The sequence below is a fragment of the Crinia signifera genome, chromosome 1 (genome assembly GCF_055691185.1).
Source record: "Crinia signifera chromosome 1, ASM5569118v1, whole genome shotgun sequence".
Taxonomy (NCBI): Eukaryota; Metazoa; Chordata; class Amphibia; order Anura; family Myobatrachidae; genus Crinia; species Crinia signifera.
Window position 1 is genome coordinate 170,259,755 of NC_139217.1, and position 19,436 is coordinate 170,279,190.

The window sequence follows — 19,436 nt, forward strand, 5'->3', positions numbered from 1 at the left end:
AGGATGAGAGATTCAGAAAGTGAGAGATTTGGTGAGAAATCTCCAGTTTTTTTAAAGCGGCAATCATTTACACTGCAAGATCAAACTGGTTTTGCACTGTAAATGGTTGCCTCTTTAAAAAAAACTGGAGATTTCTTACCAAATCTCTCACTTTCTGAATCTCTCATCCTATTAAATCTCACCCTAATTCTTTTAAACATATCCACATTAATCATATTTAATTTTAGGGTTTTTACTTTATACTACAACAGGTATCAGGCAGTCATTTTTTGGCATAAAATAAACATACATAAAAGTAAAATTAAACATTAAAAATCAACACCATCGATGGTAGGACAAACAAATCCCCACAATCGACAATATGTGCCGAAATTTATTAACCTACTTAGCGTGTGCACATTACCCCTATATCAATTGGCAAGTAGTTGCTGAAATGTGAAAGGAGGTGAGTGGTGCGCTATCAACAGCTGCTGGCACTGGGTTGTCAGCCCCAAAATATTGTAATGAAAAAAAGAGAATGTGCCAGCGCTGGCTGAATAATTAGAAAGACCAGATGGTATCTCAAAAATATTAACAAATTTATTTTAACATATAAAAACAATCAAGAAAAATAATAAACACATAAAATGAATTACGAATAAAAAAAGAGCACAAGATGCTTATAGCTATTGATGCGGAGCTCCACCAGTGTGGAATTTAGTGAAATAAAGTTGTGATATTACCATCTGTCGTTCTCTGGTATAGGGATTGTGGGTACCAGGAAAAAGAGATGATGAATTCCCATGGATAGGTTCCCTATATGGGAATACAGGCAATTCTCCCTATTTGGCGTCTTCTCCTTTAAGTAGGATGATTAGGAACTGTGCTGAAGTCCCAAAATGATTTGTAATCCAATAAAGTGGTAGGAGATGATGGACGTCTTTGGGAGAAGGGACATCACTTGAAAAGATAAAGATGGTAAATTGTTTTCAATGGCTCAACGCGTTTCCCCGGATGTTTGCTGTCCGGCTTCCTCAGGAGCAAGTTGCTGAAATGTGTATATAGGACAAAAGATATTGTTAAACCATTGTGAGAATATAAAAAGTATTTTGAGAGAACAGCATGCGATGAGGATTGAATGAGACTATGGTGCTTACTGTAGCTAAGATTAAGATATGTGTCCAATAAGATGTATAATGGAGTCCCTGTACCGGGCGGGTTAGTGTCCAAAGATTTGTTTTGTCTACTGCCTGTATTGGCAGTTTAATTGAAAAAAGGGAGGAGCTTTGAGACTGCCTCAGGGTATTTAAGGTGGTCATTTGACTAGGCATTTGTCAGCTCTGTCTTGACAAAGGGTCCTGGGAGACCTGAAACGTTGACCATTGTTCCTGATTTTAAAAATGTTACATTAAAGGATTAATTTTAACCTGGAAGAGAAGTCTGGTGAGTGCACTCTCATGCCCTCCAACTGTACCGTTTTAGCCAGTACAGTACCGTTTTTTAACGGTCTGTACCAGCTAAAAATGGATGTACCGATTGTACCGGTTTTCGGCCGGAGGCAATGGAGTCGCCACTTCTCCATTGTCTCCGACTCCATGTGCTTGGGGTCAAAGTAAGGAGGAGCAGTGTGCTTAACAGCGTGTGCTGTTACCCCGCTCCAGGGCTCTTACTGTAGGTGTTGGTGCTCTCGTTTCTGGTCACAGGCGTGATGTGTCATCTGCCCGCCACCACAGAGTGGCTGGGTGGCAATGACACTGTCTGTGCGGGCTCTAGTTTCTGGTCGCGGACGGGACATGTCATCGTCCGCGACCATAGAGGGGCCGGGTGGCGGGAACCTTCTTCCAGAAGGCATCCATGAGCTGCAGTGCGAGCGCACTTAGGCAAAGCACTTTCCTCCTCCAGACATCCACCGGTAAGCAGTGGTGAATGTGGAGGCATCTTGCAAAAAATGACAATTACACATTTCGAAAGGGGATGTGACCACGCCCACTTCATGTGGACACACCCACTTTACCCGTGACCACTCCCCCTTCCCCGAATGTGTACCAATTTATGCCCTACAAATGTTGGAGGGTATGCACTCTGTCTTTTCTTTGGATTTATATGGCACATTTGGACTAAATGCAAGCCTGAGCCATATGCACCCCAGCTGCTGGAGTTGAAGTTATTGAGTATGCCATCCGATTTGGACTATATATATATATATATATATATATATATATATATATATATATATATATATATATATATATATATAATGACCACAGTCAGAGTGTGGTATATTCACTTTGATTCTGAATCTACTGCAGAGTTGGGAAAAGGCACCATTCGGAGAGGTGTCACATTACGCCCCCTGGTTTTGAAATCGTGTTACATGATTCACTGAGTGGAGCATCACAGTGTTGTCAAAGCAGCAACGGTGACCACACCACCCAAGTACACACCCAAGAGTGTTCTTAATGTATTTGTACCCATAGGCGAATCTAGAATTATGGTAATGGGTGGTCCCAGATCTAGACATAATAGCAGGGGGACCTTTGCGCGGCGTAGCCCCTTGCCAAAAAAGGGGGCATGGGAAGGAGGCATGGCCTCATGGGAAGGAGGCGTGGAATCACAAAAAGGGGTGTGGTATTACACTTTAGACCATACACAGTAATGCCCATTACACATTTTAGCAAACTCCGTAATACCCATTACACATAAAGCCACACGCCATAATGCCAATTACACATAAGGCCACACACCATAATGCCCATTACACATTGTGCCACACATCATGATGCCCATTACATACTATATAGCAAACCGTAATGCCCATTACATTTTTGCCACATAAGTGCTGCTTACCTACGTGCTCTTTGCTAGGGGGTTCTTGCTTGATGGCACCATAGTACCCATTACACATGATGCCGCACACCATAGTACCCATTACACATGATGCCGCACACCATAGTACCCATTACACATGATGCCGCACACCATAGTACCTGGTGTCACACTAAGAAACAAAAAAAATGGCCGCCGCAGTATTATCAACCAAAAAGATGGCCGCCGTGATGTGTGTAAAACAAGCAGTCCTAATTTGGAAAAGGAGAAATATGGGTTTGCTGTAATAAAGATGTCCACGACTGTATTAACATTGGCTAATGAAAACGAGGCTTGGTACACAGAGGCGGAAGAAGATGGCCGCCGCAATATGAGTCTGAAAGCGAGGCGTGACTCTCGGAATGCGGAAGTCGCGGAAGCCCGCGAATCTAAACAGTACAAAAACCGGGGTACTCTTTACCTAGCACGGCGCCCATCGCGGTCATCGCGGGCATTGAATGCACTAAAAAACCGGGTGCGACGCGACCGACGCGATGCCCGCGATTTCCCATAGGGACCAATGTTAAATTTCTCAATTGACCCGATTTTTCTGTTCAATGCCTCAATTGACACGATTTTTCCATAGGAATCAATGTTAAATGGCCCACAGAGGCCAAATAGCCACCCTGAAGTGTGAAATGGCCCCCACAATTGTTAACGCCACCCCACGATCAACGTGAACCCAAAGCGTGGCGAGCGCAGCGAGCCCGCGAGGGGCGGCGGTACGCGTCCTACGACCTTTTCATACCCCCACTATCCACGTCGGCGTGGAGTTGAGAATAGAATAGTGTGGCGAGCGCGAAGCGTGGCGAGCGGACGAGGATACCTGTGAAGCCCGCGAAGGGACGCGTTTACCTGTGAAGGTATCCGCGTCCCCTCGCGGGGCTCGCTGCGCTCGCCACGCTTCGGGCTCGCTGCGCTCGCCACACTATTCTATTCTCAACTCCACGCCGACGTGGATAGTGGGGGTATGAAAAGGTCGTAGGACGCTTACCGCCGCCCCTCGCGGGCTCGCTGCGCTCGCCACGCTTCGGGTTGATGTTGATCGTGGGGTGGCGTTAACAATTGTGGGGGCCATTTCACACTTCAGGGTGCCTATTTGGCCTCTGTGGGCCATTTAACATTGTTTCCGCGATTTTTTTTACCTGCGATGCCCACGATCAAAATCGTGGGCGCCGTGCTAAGTAGAGAGTACCAAACCGGCAGATGATGAGACAGGGCATCCAGCTGAGGAAGTCGCCGAGTGAAGTGAAGGCGGAGAAACGCGTTCTGGAGCCTGCTCTAGCCAGATTGTTGCCAGTCGTCATCACTGTGTGGATTACAAATATCCCATTGGGGATTTGGACACTATTGGGGACGCTAACCAGTACCTGGAGCTGAACTCCCCTCATTAAGGGAGTGGATATCCACTGCAAAACTAAAAGCAGTTTCTGCTCAGATATAGGGCGGTATTCAATGTGAATACCTGCGAGGTGCAGCGAATCCTTTTTTGGATTCGCTGCACATTCGCCACGTTCCGGAGCCGGCGGGCTCCGGTATTCAACGAGTCAGGGGCAGCGAGCCCCTGACTGGCGAATATGAGCTCCTGCGGCGATTGCCGCAGGGAGCCTGAGGACGGTGCCAGGCAGAGAGATGGTAGTCTCTCTGCCTAGCCCAGACCTTTGTGGGGGGTTAGGTGGGCTCCCCGGGTGCCAGGCAGCACAGGCTGCCCCCCCGGGGGTGCCAGCAGGGGAGCGTATATTCACTACACACGATCGGAATGATCGTGCAGTGAATATATGAATATGTAATGAGCGGCTCGGCTCCGGCGCCCCCTGCTGGCTGCTGTGTAAAAAAAAAAAAAATTATTTTTAAAATTAAATATATATTCATGTGCTTACAGCACATGAATAAAAATAGCATGCCCCTCCTCAGAATAAAATTCCTGATTTTTTGACACCAAATGTAAAAAACAAAACACTTTATTTTAAAAGTTCACATTCCACTTCGCCATGAAAAGATAGCGATTGCTACTCGGTGAATCATGGCGAAAAAAACCTTCAAATGTATTCGCCATGTGGTCATTGAATAGGGTGATTCACCGTTTTTGTCAGAAATTCGCCAAACAGCACAAATTCGCCATAAAAACCTGGCGAATCAGGCTCATTGAATACCGCCCATAGGATCTGGTATCAACGCCCAGCACAGCAAGAGCTACAATCCCATGTGGACTGGTAACTATTTGCTCAAAAAGGAAAAAGTTTTATTGTCTCATGAAGATTTACATGCAGTCATAAGCCTCATAGCCAGCCCGTGTCTAGTTACCTTATATGTTTTGTGTTGTATGTCTGGTGTGTCTTATTTAAGTGTAATGATATATATGTAAAATGCAGATTCTTCATCTTATTATGTATACCATGTTTTTTTAATAAATAACATAAAGATCAAATATATCTCTCTAAAAGAGTCTTATTGATAAATCTTATTGAGTGTGGCAGTGCCATCTGGTGGGGATTCACTGTCTCCACACACTTCTTAACCCTTAAAGGTATTGAAATAGTTCAGCAAGGGAAGCGGGGAGGAGATCGGGAGAAAGCACTGTTGAAAAGGGAAGCCTTTTGGATTCTTAAACTAAATACACTGTGTCCCTTCGGACTTAACGAAGGGTATGAAATTACACCCTTTATTAATTAAGCCTAACACTGTCTATATATGCTTAAACTAGCATTTTTTTGTTGTATTTTACAATGAAGTTACATGTATTTTTCACGTCTTTTTAGAAGTACTGTCTCTTTCAGAAAATTTGTTATGTATTTTTTAATCTTTTTTATACAGTGCTCATATAAATTGTAAGACGTGACATATATTATCGCGGCTTTTCTAATTTAGAGACTTTTTGCGTTCCTGTCCTCTAAGAATGGATTGTCATTCTGTTGGAGTCAGTTGTGCTTATGTTCTTAATTAGACATAAAGCGTCATGTGGGTGGATACTCTGTGAGCTTTGGGCACTTGATTGACATATCCGGCCTATTTAGGGGATGTGAGTATGTGAGGTGGCCACACCCTCTGATGAAGTCCCAGTGTCGAAACGCGTCAGGGCGTGGCTATCCGCACTCACTGGCTGGCTGTTCCTGTGGCTCCTTCTGACCCTTCGCCCGATTCCTCTCTCCTTCAGGCGCCTGCCCGCAACCCAGCGGGGGACGCATGTGAGGTATTCAGTTCTTCGGGACCAGGATTGCCCAGCTGCTTAGCCTTGGCTTTTATATGTCATGTCATGTGGAATCCAGTCCACCCTGTTTTAAATTTTGCATTTTAAAAAAGCATTTGCTTTGCTCTCCCTGGTCTAAAATATTTTTAACTCATTAAAAACTTGTTTAATGCACCATGAAGCGCACCTTCTTATGTTTCTCTGCCAAGATATTCACCTCATCTGATCCTCGAGGATTTGTTTGTGAAGGTTGCTGCAGTCCGAATATACATGGACTTTGGTTCTGACCACTAAAATCCTTCCACTGTGTTAAAGGATTACTCACTGGATGGTCCAATTCCCACACCTGGTTCAACCAATTTGTATATCACACACATCCGCCCCCAGACCTGGAGTTCCTGGACCTATTTTTCCAGAAAAATAGTACTGTGTATATATATATATATATATATATATATATATATATATATATATATATATATGTATATATATATATATGTGTATATATATATATATACAACACAATAGTGCCTTCAGCGCCCTTAGTTAGTAATGTCCATACCATACAATATAATACACAGTGATAATAAAATAATAATTAAAAATAATTAGATACAATTCATAGGTGGTTCTTTTGAAGAAATTTTTCTTTTATTTTTCAATAAAGCGCGATCAATACCCAACGCGTTTCGCCTCGTTAAGAGGCTTCATCAGGGGTTTGTGATCTATAAAAATATATATAGTATACATAAAAATCACATTATGGACATTTCATAATTAAAACATTACAAATTTATAATACATAAATACACAAAATTATACATAAAATTATATGTTATAAAATTATAGTGACAATGATATACAGATGGAAGGAGCAAACTTATATTACCAAATTCTTTTACATAATTATTATTATTAGAACATTTAGTAAATTCATTTAGTTCATTTGTCAATTCTGTGATCTTTTGGGACACAAAGGTACATACCTTTTCTCTTTATAGTCTATAAAGAGAAAAGGTATGTACCTTTGTGTCCCAAAAGATCACAGAATTGACAAATGAACTAAATGAATTTACTAAATGTTCTAATAATAATAATTATGTAAAAGAATTTGGTAATATAAGTTTGCTCCTTCCATCTGTATATCATTGTCACTATAATTTTATAACATATAATTTTATGTATAATTTTGTGTATTTATGTATTATAAATTTGTAATGTTTTAATTATGAAATGTCCATAATGTGATTTTTATGTATACTATATATATTTTTATAGATCACAAACCCCTGATGAAGCCTCTTAACGAGGCGAAACGCGTTGGGTATTGATCGCGCTTTATTGAAAAATAAAAGAAAAATTTCTTCAAAAGAACCACCTATGAATTGTATCTAATTATTTTTAATTATTATTTTATTATCACTGTGTATTATATTGTATGGTATGGACATTACTAACTAAGGGCGCTGAAGGCACTATTGTGTTGTGTATTGTAGGTATTTTCAGTCCCAGCTAGTAGGGGTCTGAGTGTCAACAGCGACCGATTTTATAAATCAAAATTATAAAAATAAATAGCGCAATTTCAGAGATTTTGGGTTGTGATATATATATGTATATATATATATATATGTATATATATATATATATATATATATATATATATATATATAAACAGGCACAGAATAACCCCAAACTGCGCTCAATGAACTTAGAGCACACCTCTGAGGGATCCCCTGTTAGGTGGGACCCACACTTTTTAGAAATGAAGAAAAGGTTCAGAGTGCGCTATAGGTACTGTAAGTACACAACATGTACAGATGGAGCTGGCCTCTTCTATCCCTGGCGCTCGCCAGATGCCTTGCGCTGGTGGCGGCAGCGATAGAGACTGGGACGCACGTGCATCTCACGCGCGTCCCAGAATAGCGGCGGCTGGGCAGCGTCTCCCAGCCTGTCTCCGCTTTGGGGAGACGCTGCCCAATTCGGGGGGGATGGGGCGGTGAGAGGAACCGGTGGAGATGGTGGGGGAGGCATCGGTGACCCCCACCGAGCTCCGTTGTCACGGGTCGCGCGGGCGTCTCGTGCGCGCACGCCCCCTGGTGGGAGACAGCCGCCGGCGTGGATGGCGGTAGAAACGCTGTCCACAGCAAGGACAAGGCCATCTCCATCTGTATAATAAATCATTTTTAATATAAAATTGTCCTATGGACATAACAATGTATATACAGAATATAAAAATCTTTCAATACAGCATTGGATGAATATTTTTCAGATGTCTAAACTTCCAGATAAGAATAACGATCCCAATGCGTTTCGTCATCAAAATGACTTCTTCAGGGGCAGTGGAAGTAGCATATTACAAAAATAATAACCATATATATATATATATGACAATGGAACCCAACCGCGCCTCACAAAGGGGGAGGCAGCACCTCTGAGGGGCCCCCTGTTAGACAGGACCCAAAGGTTTTAGAGATGAAAGAAGGAGGTTTCAGGGTGCGCCAATTTCATTTACATATATATATATATATATACAACAAATCTGTTGATCAACGATATAAAAGTCCAGATGGTATTTGTAAAAAGATTTATTCAGGAATCTTCCAAAAATGATGACAGAGGCCCAACGCGTTTCGTCAATAGCTTGACTTCATCAGGGGCAATGGAAGTGGTACAAAACAATTTCACACTATTGATTTTTAGTTTTTTAAAAAAACAGCAGAAATTTGCTTGCGGGTGATGGTACTTGAAGAGGCTTAAGCTGGTATCGCTGAGGATCAGCAGAAGCAGTAGAATAAGGTGTAGTAGCAGTCCATTGATGTCAAAAAAGTTTTTTAGGGGAATAGATGAATAACCCCAGTATTTAACAACAGATCAATTAGAGCAGTGTGTAACCAGAAGTGAACTCCTTGAGATCATTCAGTGTTTGGATCTCAAGGAGTTCACTTCTGGTTACACACTGCTCTAATTGATCTGTTGTTAAATACTGGGGTTATTCATCTATTCCCCTAAAAAACTTTTTTGACATCAATGGACTGCTACTACACCTTATTCTACTGCTTCTGCTGATCCTCAGCGATACCAGCTTAAGCCTCTTCAAGTACCATCACCCGCAAGCAAATTTCTGCTGTTTCTCTAAAAAACTAAAAATCAATAGTGTGAAATTGTTTTGTACCACTTCCATTGCCCCTGATGAAGTCAAGCTATTGACGAAACGCGTTGGGCCTCTGTCATCATTTTTGGAAGATTCCTGAATAAATCTTTTTACAAATACCATCTGGACTTTTATATCGTTGATCAACAGATTTGTTGTATATATATATGTAAATGAAATTGGCGCACCCTGAAACCTCCTTCTTTCATATATATATATATATATATATATATATATATATATATATATATATAAAAATATATATATATCATTGTGTTCACATGTCATCTTTAGGCTCAATTATGTGGTGAGGAACATGATTCACTTCCAGGGCACCTAGTTTGTGAATCATTGAGTAAAATGATTCCCCCACAGTGGTGTAGTGTCAGTGTATAATTATAGCTAATCATTATAGCTGTGTTTCCTAAGATAGTAACACATTTTATGAATGCCCCTTTGGTTGTTCGTTTTTGGTTTCATTAAGTCTGACAAGCAGAGATAAAAAACTGCTTATAACATATATGTTTCCTTTCAAAGGAGTCCACATACTTCCCAAAATGGGTGAAAACTAGATATGGAGCTTGGTACCTTGATCCAAATATATGGAAGAAGCATAAAGTCAGTGAACCATTAACTGATCCATCTGTAGAAAAGACCGCCAGGGGCATGCATTCAAAACATAGGCTCAGCCAAAAGGTAACTTCCACACAAGTCATACATTTTCTGTTTTTATAAGTAAATTAAACATGAGGCAGTGGGGCAGATGTATTAAGCCTGGTGAAGAGATAAACTGGAGATAAAGTGGAAGGAAATAACGCACCGGCCAATCAGCTGCGTTTGAAATATGACAGTTGGAAGTTGATTGGCCGATGCATTATCTCCTTTCACTTTATCTCCAGTTTATCTCTTCATCAGGCTTAATACATCTGCCCCACTGTCACTAAGTCGTGAAGGTAATATAACCACATAGTTTACCAATGACATATGTTGGACTGATGGGCAGACACAAGCCAGTGGGTCATGCTTTTCTACATGTGCACTGAAATGTGATAATGGGCGTGATGGATAAGTTTATGATAAAGTGCTATCATCATATACTACACCTTCCATCAGTGACTGCCATCACTGCTGCCATGACCTCACCCTCTCCCTCCTCCCCTCCTACATCTCCACTCCCCTCCTTCCAACCCCTGTCCTCATTTTACCCCACCACTGCTGCTGAAGTCCTTCAATCCGCTTCTCCCTCCACCTGCCCGCTCGATCCTATCCCCTCCAATATTATCCGTCGTCTCAGTCCGTCAGTCTGCTCTGACCTGGCTCACCTCTTTAATCTTTCCCTATCCTCTGGGATCTTCCCTTCCTCCTTCAAACACGCTCTTGTCTCCCCAATTCTCAAAAAAACAACTCTGGACCCCAACTCTCCATCCAACTACAGGCCCATCTCCCTCCTCCCTTTTGCCTCCAAGCTCCTTGAATGTCTGACCTATAATCGTCTCCTAAGCCACCTTACTGCTAACTCCATTCTAGACCCCCTCCAATCCGGGTTCTGCCCTTTACATTCCACTGAAACTGCCCTGACCAAAGTCACTAACGATTTACTATCGGCTAAATCCAAAGGCCTCTTCTCTATCCTCATCCAGCTTGATCTGTTGGCAGCCTTTGACACTGTTGACCACCCTCTCCTGCTCAACACCCTCCGCTCCTTTGGCATCACTGGCACGGTCTTCTCCTGGTTCACCTCATACCTCTCCGATCGCTCCTTCTTCGTCTCCACTCCAAGCTCCTCCTCTCCTACTACCCCGCAGCCAGTCGGTGTTCCCCAAGGGTCAGTCCTTGGCCCTCTCCTCTTCTCCCTCTACACCACCTCTCTGGGCACCCTCATCAGCTCCTATGGTTTTCATTACCACCTTTATGCTGATGATACCCTAATCTATCTCTCCTCCCCCGACCTATCCCCATCACTCCTGTCCAAGGTCTCCGAATGCCTCACGGCCATCTCAGCCTGGATGACCCAACGCTTCCTGAAACTAAACATGGCTAAAACTGAACTTCTAATCTTCCATCCCCCGAACATCCCCTCTTCTCCCACTATCTCCATCAGCATTGGTGAAACCGAGATCACCTCCACCGACCAAACGCGCTGCCTCGGTGTCATCATTGACTCCTCCCTCTCTTTCACCCCCCACATTCGTGCTATCTCACAGTCTTGCCGCTTTCACCTACGCAACATCTCACGCATCAGAGCGTTCCTCTCCACTGACGCGACCAAAATTCTCATTCACTCTCTTGTCATCTCCCGCCTTGACTACTGCAACATCCTTCTCTCTGGGCTACCTCTCACCCGCCTCGCACCTCTCCAAACCATTCTTAATGCTGCTGCTAGGCTTCCTCTCCCGCCGCTCTACCTCCGCCTCCCCCCTCTGTCTATCTCTTCACTGGCTCCCCATTCCTTTCCGAGTTCTCTTTAAACTCCTCACCACCACCTACAAGGCTCTCTCCTCCTCCACCGCTCCTTACCTCTCTTCACTGATCTCTATCCACACTCCCTCCCGTCCTCTTCGCTCCATCGCTGACCGCCGACTGACCTCTCACCAAATCACCTCCTCCTACTCCCGTGTCCAGGACTTCTCTCGCGCTGCCCCCCTGCACTGGAACAACCTCCCGCCACCCATCAGGCTTTCTGATTCCCTTACCTCCTTCAAGCGCTCCCTCAAAACCCACTTTTTTCGACTAGCCTATCCCTCCTCCTAACCTCTTTTGATCCTCCTATCCTGCCTCCATTCCCCTCCGTTCCTACTTATCCTGTTGTTTTTCGTTCGTTCGTCCACCCACCTATTTTTAGTATGTTAACTCTTATGAGTAGGGTCCTCCTGCCTCCTGTACTCACCCTACCTCTTTACCTCACCTGTCCTCCTGTCCTGTTCTTCCCTTCCTCTACTTCATCTTCAGTCTCCTCGACAATTTTGACACCTACTTCTGAACTGAAGCTGATTTTATTCCTACCAGCTATACCCCTATTTATACTGTATTTTTCAACACACCCTGTACGTTACCTTGTCATTTGTTTTTTGTTTGCTATGTACGGCGCTGCTGACACTTTGCGGCGCCTTATAAATAAACGTACTACTACTACTACTTCCAATCCCATTTGACTCCATCCCGGCATTGGGGGAACTTAACTAAGAATACGACTAGATACAATTCGTATTCTCTCTACGGTGGGCATCGGGTGTGTATTTGGAATACGTATGCATATTGTTTTCAAAATGTACAAAGCTGTCGTATTTTTACAATTCGTATTTTTTATGGCGTATGGTGTCATATGGATTCATATTTTTCATGCGTATTCGTATTTCTGTTACCATACATATTTTAATTTGTTTTACAGGTGTTTTGTTCCTACTTTTACGTACATATTTCCAATTAATATACGTACGTGTTTTGGAAAATATGTACTTATTTTTTCTCAAACCTAAACCCACTTATACCCCTTTCACACTGGAAAGCACTTGCAAGCCGGGTCTAAAATCCTGGGTGCGTCCTGGCTTACAAACGCTTTTACACTAGCCGCCCGAGCGGCATAAAGATGGGTGGCATAATTGGGAGGCGTAGCGGGGGTGGTGCCTTTACAATGCAGTGAACGGGACCTGGGTCGCGTTGACCCAGGATACCTGTTCACACTGCCCCTGGACCCGTGATCATCCCGGGTCTTTCAGGACCCTTTCACACTGACCAATTTCCCGGGTTGTTGCGCATTCATATGCAATAACCCAGGAAATATTTGTCAGTGGGAAAGGGGTATTAGTGATTGGCTGCAAGTTACAAACTTGGGAGTGTTCTCCCAGCAAAATATAGGGCCGCTGAAAGCACCGTCGGGCCCCGGTAAAAAGGTTGCATGGTGAACAGGAGGGGCGTGACCAGCTGTAGGGGCGTGGCCACGTCCCTGGTAAAAAATTGCAGGGCTGTGTGCCGGAGGACAGGTTGCTGCTGCAGCTGCCTCTCTCCCAGGGCCGGCGCCACCACTAGGCAAATCTAGCCATTTGCCTAGGGCGCCGGCCACTGGAGGGCGGCATTTCGCCCCCCCCCCCCCCCCGTGCCGCAGGGGTACCTGTCCTGCGGCTGTGTATATAAAGCTTGCGGCGGCAGCGGGGGGTCCCTGCAGTCAAGAAATAATGAGCGCTATCCGCCTGGCTACGCGGAAGCGCTTCTGTTGTGGAAACACTGGCCGCACGCTGATTGGCTGAGATTCAGCCAATCAGCGTGCGCCGTGCGGCCAGTGTTTCCACAACAGAAGCGCTTCCGCGTAGCCAGGCGGATAGCGCTCGTTACTACTTGACTGCAGGGACACCCCCCACCCCCCCCCCCGGCACCGGGGCGCCCTCGACTCGCCCCCCACCGGCCCTGCTCTCTCCCCCACTCAGCACATGGCATTGAGCAGTGTGTGCTGAGCGGGGGAGAGAGGCAGCTGCCTATGCGCTCTACTCCCACTGCCCAGTAAATTTACCCGCTCCTCTCCCCCTCTCAACGGCACTGCCCATATATAAGCCCCCTACATGCCCAAGCTCCTTTTATATTTAGCTAGGTGTAGAGAGGAGGGTGTGGTGAGTGGATTTTTGTTGTACAAGTTGTCCTGTGAATCTTATTTGAGTCTTTGTCATTTTTATTTAGTCTTAAGTCATTGTGTGTGTGTGTGTGTGTGTGTGTGTGTGTGTGTGTGTGTGTGTGTGTGTGTGTGTGTGTGCTTATAAAGGCACACACTTGTGCATGTGAGGGGAAATAGGTGATTATTTTCACATGTGAAAATCTACAATGTGAAATACTCCTCAAATTTGACGAGTATTTTTTTTGTTGAATTTTTGTATGATTTGTATTTGTTTACACATCATACACATCGTATACGCACATATTTCCCAATACAAATTATTAGTAAATTTCAAAATAACATTGGAGCAATCTAAAATACAAGGTGTTTTTTTTCGATTATGTATTTATTCGTATACATTACAGGGATACAAATATAAATGGGATTATCGGCCGTAAAAGGTCAAAATACTGACGTACTTCCACATTAGCAAATTTCAGTATCCGGAATACTTGCCTGTATTTCAATCCGACTGAATACGAATAAGCCATTTCCTACCGTATTTTGCTTCATAAATCTCCCCATTGTGTCTTGGGGATCCTTCCCAGATGCCCCCACTTGCTGCTATGGTGATGCACATCCTATCTCCACATCCCCAGAGCTTGCCTCTCAGACCTCACCTTGGGTCCTTAACCCCTTCACTGGTAATCCCAAAAATTTTCCGGACTATGCCTTAATGCCCAGGCTGGCAAGCCCGGAAAATTCTCAGGATTGCCATTGATTAGCGCCAGGCAGCGCTGAACTCAGGCAGCTTCAGTGCTGCCCGGCTCCCTCCCCTCCACCGCACCCCCGGCTTCCCGGCCCACCGGCTGTTACATTACAGCCTGCGGTGCCGGCTTATGACAAGCTGGGTCGCAGCATGTAGGGACGGGGCGCCGGGGTGCAGGGACGGGAGGCGGCTGATTGACGGTTCATTGGCGCTGCCCGGACCCAGGGAGGCAGTGGTGGTTTATTTTTTAGGAAGCGATCCCCATAAAAAACTCACCCAGTGGGAAGCGCTCCCCAAACCCCCCCCCCCACTGAAGGGGTTAAAGTAGGTAAGAATGCTTTGCGAATTCATCTATAAACATAGAAAGCATATAGTAGTGTTGTAAGGCTTAAGCTGGGTACAAAATGGTGTGATTGGGCGATTTAAGGAATAACTTCTCTTGAGCCCAATTGCCCATACACACTAATATTTAATAAAGGATGGAAACGATTACTGTTCCATCCTTGATTTGCATAACATAGGTAGCAAATGATGGTTATCAGGTTGGCTATGCAGCAGGTTCGATGAGCGTCCATTGCTTTCCACTGCTGGAGCATGCATTTCACCTGTACACACTGAAAGGTTTAGCCAATTTGTCATTATGAAACAGCCAATTAACCCGACATCGCTCCAGTGTGTTGAATTTCATTTATTTTTCAGCTGCTTTATCATTAGTTTACAAGCAACAGCTATGTCATGCTAACCAGAAACATTTCCTTTTTAGGATGAAGACCTGATGCAGCTGCACGGAACAGTTGCTTTTAAAGATTTTATTGAAACAAAAGGCTACAGAAAACCACATGTGAGCATCATGAGTTCTGTTTATTTCATTTTTATTTGTTTACTTAAATATGCATAGTAATAGGGAAACATTATGGTTCGTGGAGTGTTTGCTCCACCTACTTCCAAACAAATAAAGCTTAAGCTGCATACACACCAGACAACAATTTAAACGATATGCACAATACATTTTTGTAATTATCATCCAGTGTGTACACACTGTATCATTAACAATGCGTTCTCCCGCGAGCCATTGGCAACTTTCCTGACATCTGTACATGCAGCTTAATCTGAGGATATCGTCAATGACAGTTATACTGCGACCACTATCTTTTGTGAAATGCTATGGGTCAGTTTTGCTGATGGAGGGGTACTACCAATGGCATTTTAAGAGAGGTGGAGGCCCGTGTGCAGCCTCCACTGTCCAGGCCCCTTCCTCTCTGCTGGCAGCCGTGCAGCACCACGCAGGACTATAGAGTCTGAGTACCAAGGGTGTAAGGTACTAATTACCCAGGCTCAGGTCTGTTGAATGGGCCAAGTGGGGACCCTGGTCCTTCTCCCATAATCTAGAAGAAGGAGCTGCAGCAGTTCTTCTCAACCCAGTACATGCTGCTGTGTGATGGGCTGTAGTGTGGCCAGGGAGGTGCTTAAAGTACTATTTATACTGTATTTTATTTTAAGGGTACATGGCCACATCTTCCGCGATTAGGCCACGACACCAGAGAAATACCTGGGCCCAGCCAGGCTCTCAACACAAGTTTTTCATTATTATTATTATTATTTTTTATGCAACCCCTGCAGACTACTGTACAACCATCTTATGAATTTTGCCCATTCTTCCTCGCAGATTTACTCTGGGTCAGAACAAACTGTGTAATTGTCATTTGTAATTCAAAACTGTTGCCTTTTTGGGGTGTTAAATATTAAATTACATTTAGGTGGTGATGCTTGCTAAATTACATCAGCTAATGTTTGTGGGTTAGGCTGTGGGGGAAGAGTTATGCTGTTTGTGTATGGACAGGGTTAGGCTGTGCGGGGTAGAGATCTATCTATATATATATATATATATATATATATGTCTTATATATATGTCTAGTGTCTGTGCGGCTCTGAAACACTGCTATCTGTTGGCAGCAAGAGAAACTACATCTATTAGCTTTCAAAGCATTTGCTTTGAGCGGGATTACTGGTATGTGTGTTTGTGTGGATATGTATATATGCTGTATATAATATATAAAATATGTGTGTGTTATATTATCTTTTCTTTTGCAGTTTCTCAACAAAATGTTCCCTAAAAATGATGCTGTGCCCTCAGAAAGCCCATTTCCAACAGGATGTAGAACAGCTTCTTCTGGCAGAAACACCTGGTACCGGTCCAGCTCAGCCTCCACCCATGATGATAGTATAATAAACTGATAACCTTCTCTATGCCATACTCTGTCTTTGGATTGAATATTAACTAGTAATAGGGTTAATGTGTGATTGGGCGATTTCTGAAGGCAGCCATAAACAAATGACTTAAAAGGTTAATAAGTGAGCACTATAAAAACCTTAGAATAGCAACATTTAGTTACCATGAAACTGTCATACTGTATAACCATGAAGTAACTAAGTGGGACAAATTACAGTACTTCTGAATTGTAATTTAATATCCGGAGTTCTTTGGTATATTCAAAATAAAACCTGCAACATTTTTTAGGTGTTATCTGTTTTTATTGAATATTGAAGTAAAAACATACAATGCACACTGGGTCTGATTCTAGTTGATGCGCTCCCATGCGAAGTCGCATGGGAGCGCAATGTTTTTGTTCTGCACATGCGCATTTCTGCACATGTGCATACCCTGTGCGCGAGCAGCCACGGCAGATAGTGCAGGCGTGGGGCGGCAGGCTGGGGGATGTGCTCATGGGAACTCCCAGTGTTTCATGGGGGTTCCCATGAAAACGCTGGGTGTTCTCATGGTAATGGCCGCAGATACCGGGGGTGGGCAGCTGACATCACCGAATGTCAGCTGCCCGCCCTGTCCTCGTACAGGACACAAGCACAGCTAAGACACCTGAGAGTGTCTTAACTTTCCATGTACGCTCCACATCATTCAATGATCTGCAACCATCGATTGAGGTGATCCTCGCCCCCTTGGCTGTGAATGGATGTTTATGCAAAACATCCATTCACAGCTGTGCGGGTGAATTCCCAGTGCGAAGGGGTGCTGAATGTCAACCAGAATAAGGTCCAATGTATACTATGGACAATAAGAAAAAAATCAAGTCTCAACACATCAAAATAACATTATGTCATAGTGATAATAAACATTCAGAATTTAAGAACAAATACATGTGCAATAAAAAAAAAAACAACCTTATGGATAAATAAAATATAGAGGAAAGCCCTGTAAACACGGGGTGACGCCGTCTCCATGCTGAGCGAGGTGCTTAAGCACAGATTGCTCAGCAGATGTCTCAGCACACAAGCAATAGACCCCTGATGCATACCTCCCAACATTATCAATATCAGAATAGGGACGAGCGCCCAAAAGGGGGCGTGACATATGTAAATGAGGGCACGGCTTATGCAAATTAGACAGTGCCCCATTTTCAGCTGCGAATAGGGTGCTGGGATCTGGGGGGGGGGGGGTTGCGCCACCAAGTCCTACTACCAAAAAATCAAGGTTGTCTATGAGTATCCTTGTTATACTTAATGCAGGTAGGTGTGTGTGGCAAAAGGAGGCCTCCAGGGAAGGCAGGGGACCAGCCCACCCCCCCTTCCCCCATACTGCCCTCCACCATACTGTTAAAGTGGTTATCGGTCACATAATAGTCAATTTGGAACTTATGTAGTAGACGGGCGCCCACTAAGCAATTTGCTTAGTGGGCTATTCTGCGTAGGAAAATCGCATCGCATGGGCCATTTTAAGATGCGATTTTCCTATGTAATTTATTCACTGCTAAAGTATCTTAGCCCCGGGGGATCGCATCACATCGCACCTCCTGCAAAATCGCATGCAATTTTATAGGGTGTACGATGCCAATACATTAGCTATACAATAATAGCATTGTATGATATACAATGAGGTTTTATTCACCCCCCACTATCCACGCCACCCCGAAGCGTGGCGAGCGCAGCGGAACACGTCCTCCGACCTTTTCAAACCCCCACTATCCACGTCTGCGTGGAGTTGATTTTATATAGTGTGGCGAGCGCACGCGGAATACATGTAAAGTAATCCGCGTCCCCGCGCGGGGAACGCTGCGCTCGCCACGCTTTGGGCTCGGTGGCTCGCCACACTTTATAAAATCAACTCCACGCCAACGTGGATAGTGGGAGTATGAAAAGGTCGGAGGTGCCTAAAACCTTATTGTATGTCATACAATGCTATTATTGTGGATTCAGTATGAAATCCCGGCGGTCGGGATCCCGGCGTTCAAAATCCCGACGCCGGAATCCCGACCGCCGAAATACAGACAAGGGGGGGACATGGATCGCCCCCCCTTGCGGGCTCGCTGCGCTCGCCACGCAGCGGGCCCAGTGCCTCGCTACGCTCGGCACGCTAATTTATTCTCCCTCCAGGGGTGTCGTGGACACCCACGGAGGGAGAAAGTGTCAGGATTTTGGCGGTCGTGATTCCAGCGTCGGGATTCTGAACGCACAGATGTCACAGGCACCCTCACTAGATGGGACACCTCCCGAACCAGACACTACAAGCTCCAATATGACACAATTTAATGACTAGAGCATGTCTGATCCGGTGTTCTTGGGTCCAGTCTGGTTCCAGTTTTCACCTATTCCCATGCATGCTAAATTCATGGTTATGTGACTTAAATTCAGAACATCCTCAAAACTGTTACCTAGATAGTCTTAACCTAAGTTAATAAATTAAATAATAAAGTATTGTCTCTGTCATGCCTGCACTAGTGTTATGCCAGGGTATGGGTCAAAAGGTTGACACACAAGTAAGGTCGACAGTCAATAGGTTGACCACTATTGGTCACACAGGACTTAGGTCGACACTTGAAAAAGGTCGACATAGTTTAGGTCAAAATTAAAACAGTCGACATGAGTTTTTCACGTTTTTTTCTGTCGACAT

The 19,436-nt window shown here is 44.3% G+C and overlaps 1 protein-coding gene across 2 annotated transcripts in view; it reads left to right on the forward strand.

Annotated features, from left to right (window-relative positions):
* FAM47E (family with sequence similarity 47 member E) overlaps positions 1-17,034 on the forward strand; it is a 38,894-nt gene extending 21,860 nt beyond the window's left edge. For both annotated transcript variants that reach the window (XM_083176782.1, XM_083176773.1), the window contains 3 exons: positions 9,720-9,878; positions 15,297-15,374; positions 16,625-17,034. In XM_083176782.1, coding sequence (XP_083032908.1) covers positions 9,720-9,878; positions 15,297-15,374; positions 16,625-16,768 — 381 coding nt within the window. In that variant the 3' untranslated portion in view covers positions 16,769-17,034. The remainder of the gene's footprint in view (positions 1-9,719; positions 9,879-15,296; positions 15,375-16,624) is intronic.
* Positions 17,035-19,436: the final 2,402 nt, after the last annotated feature.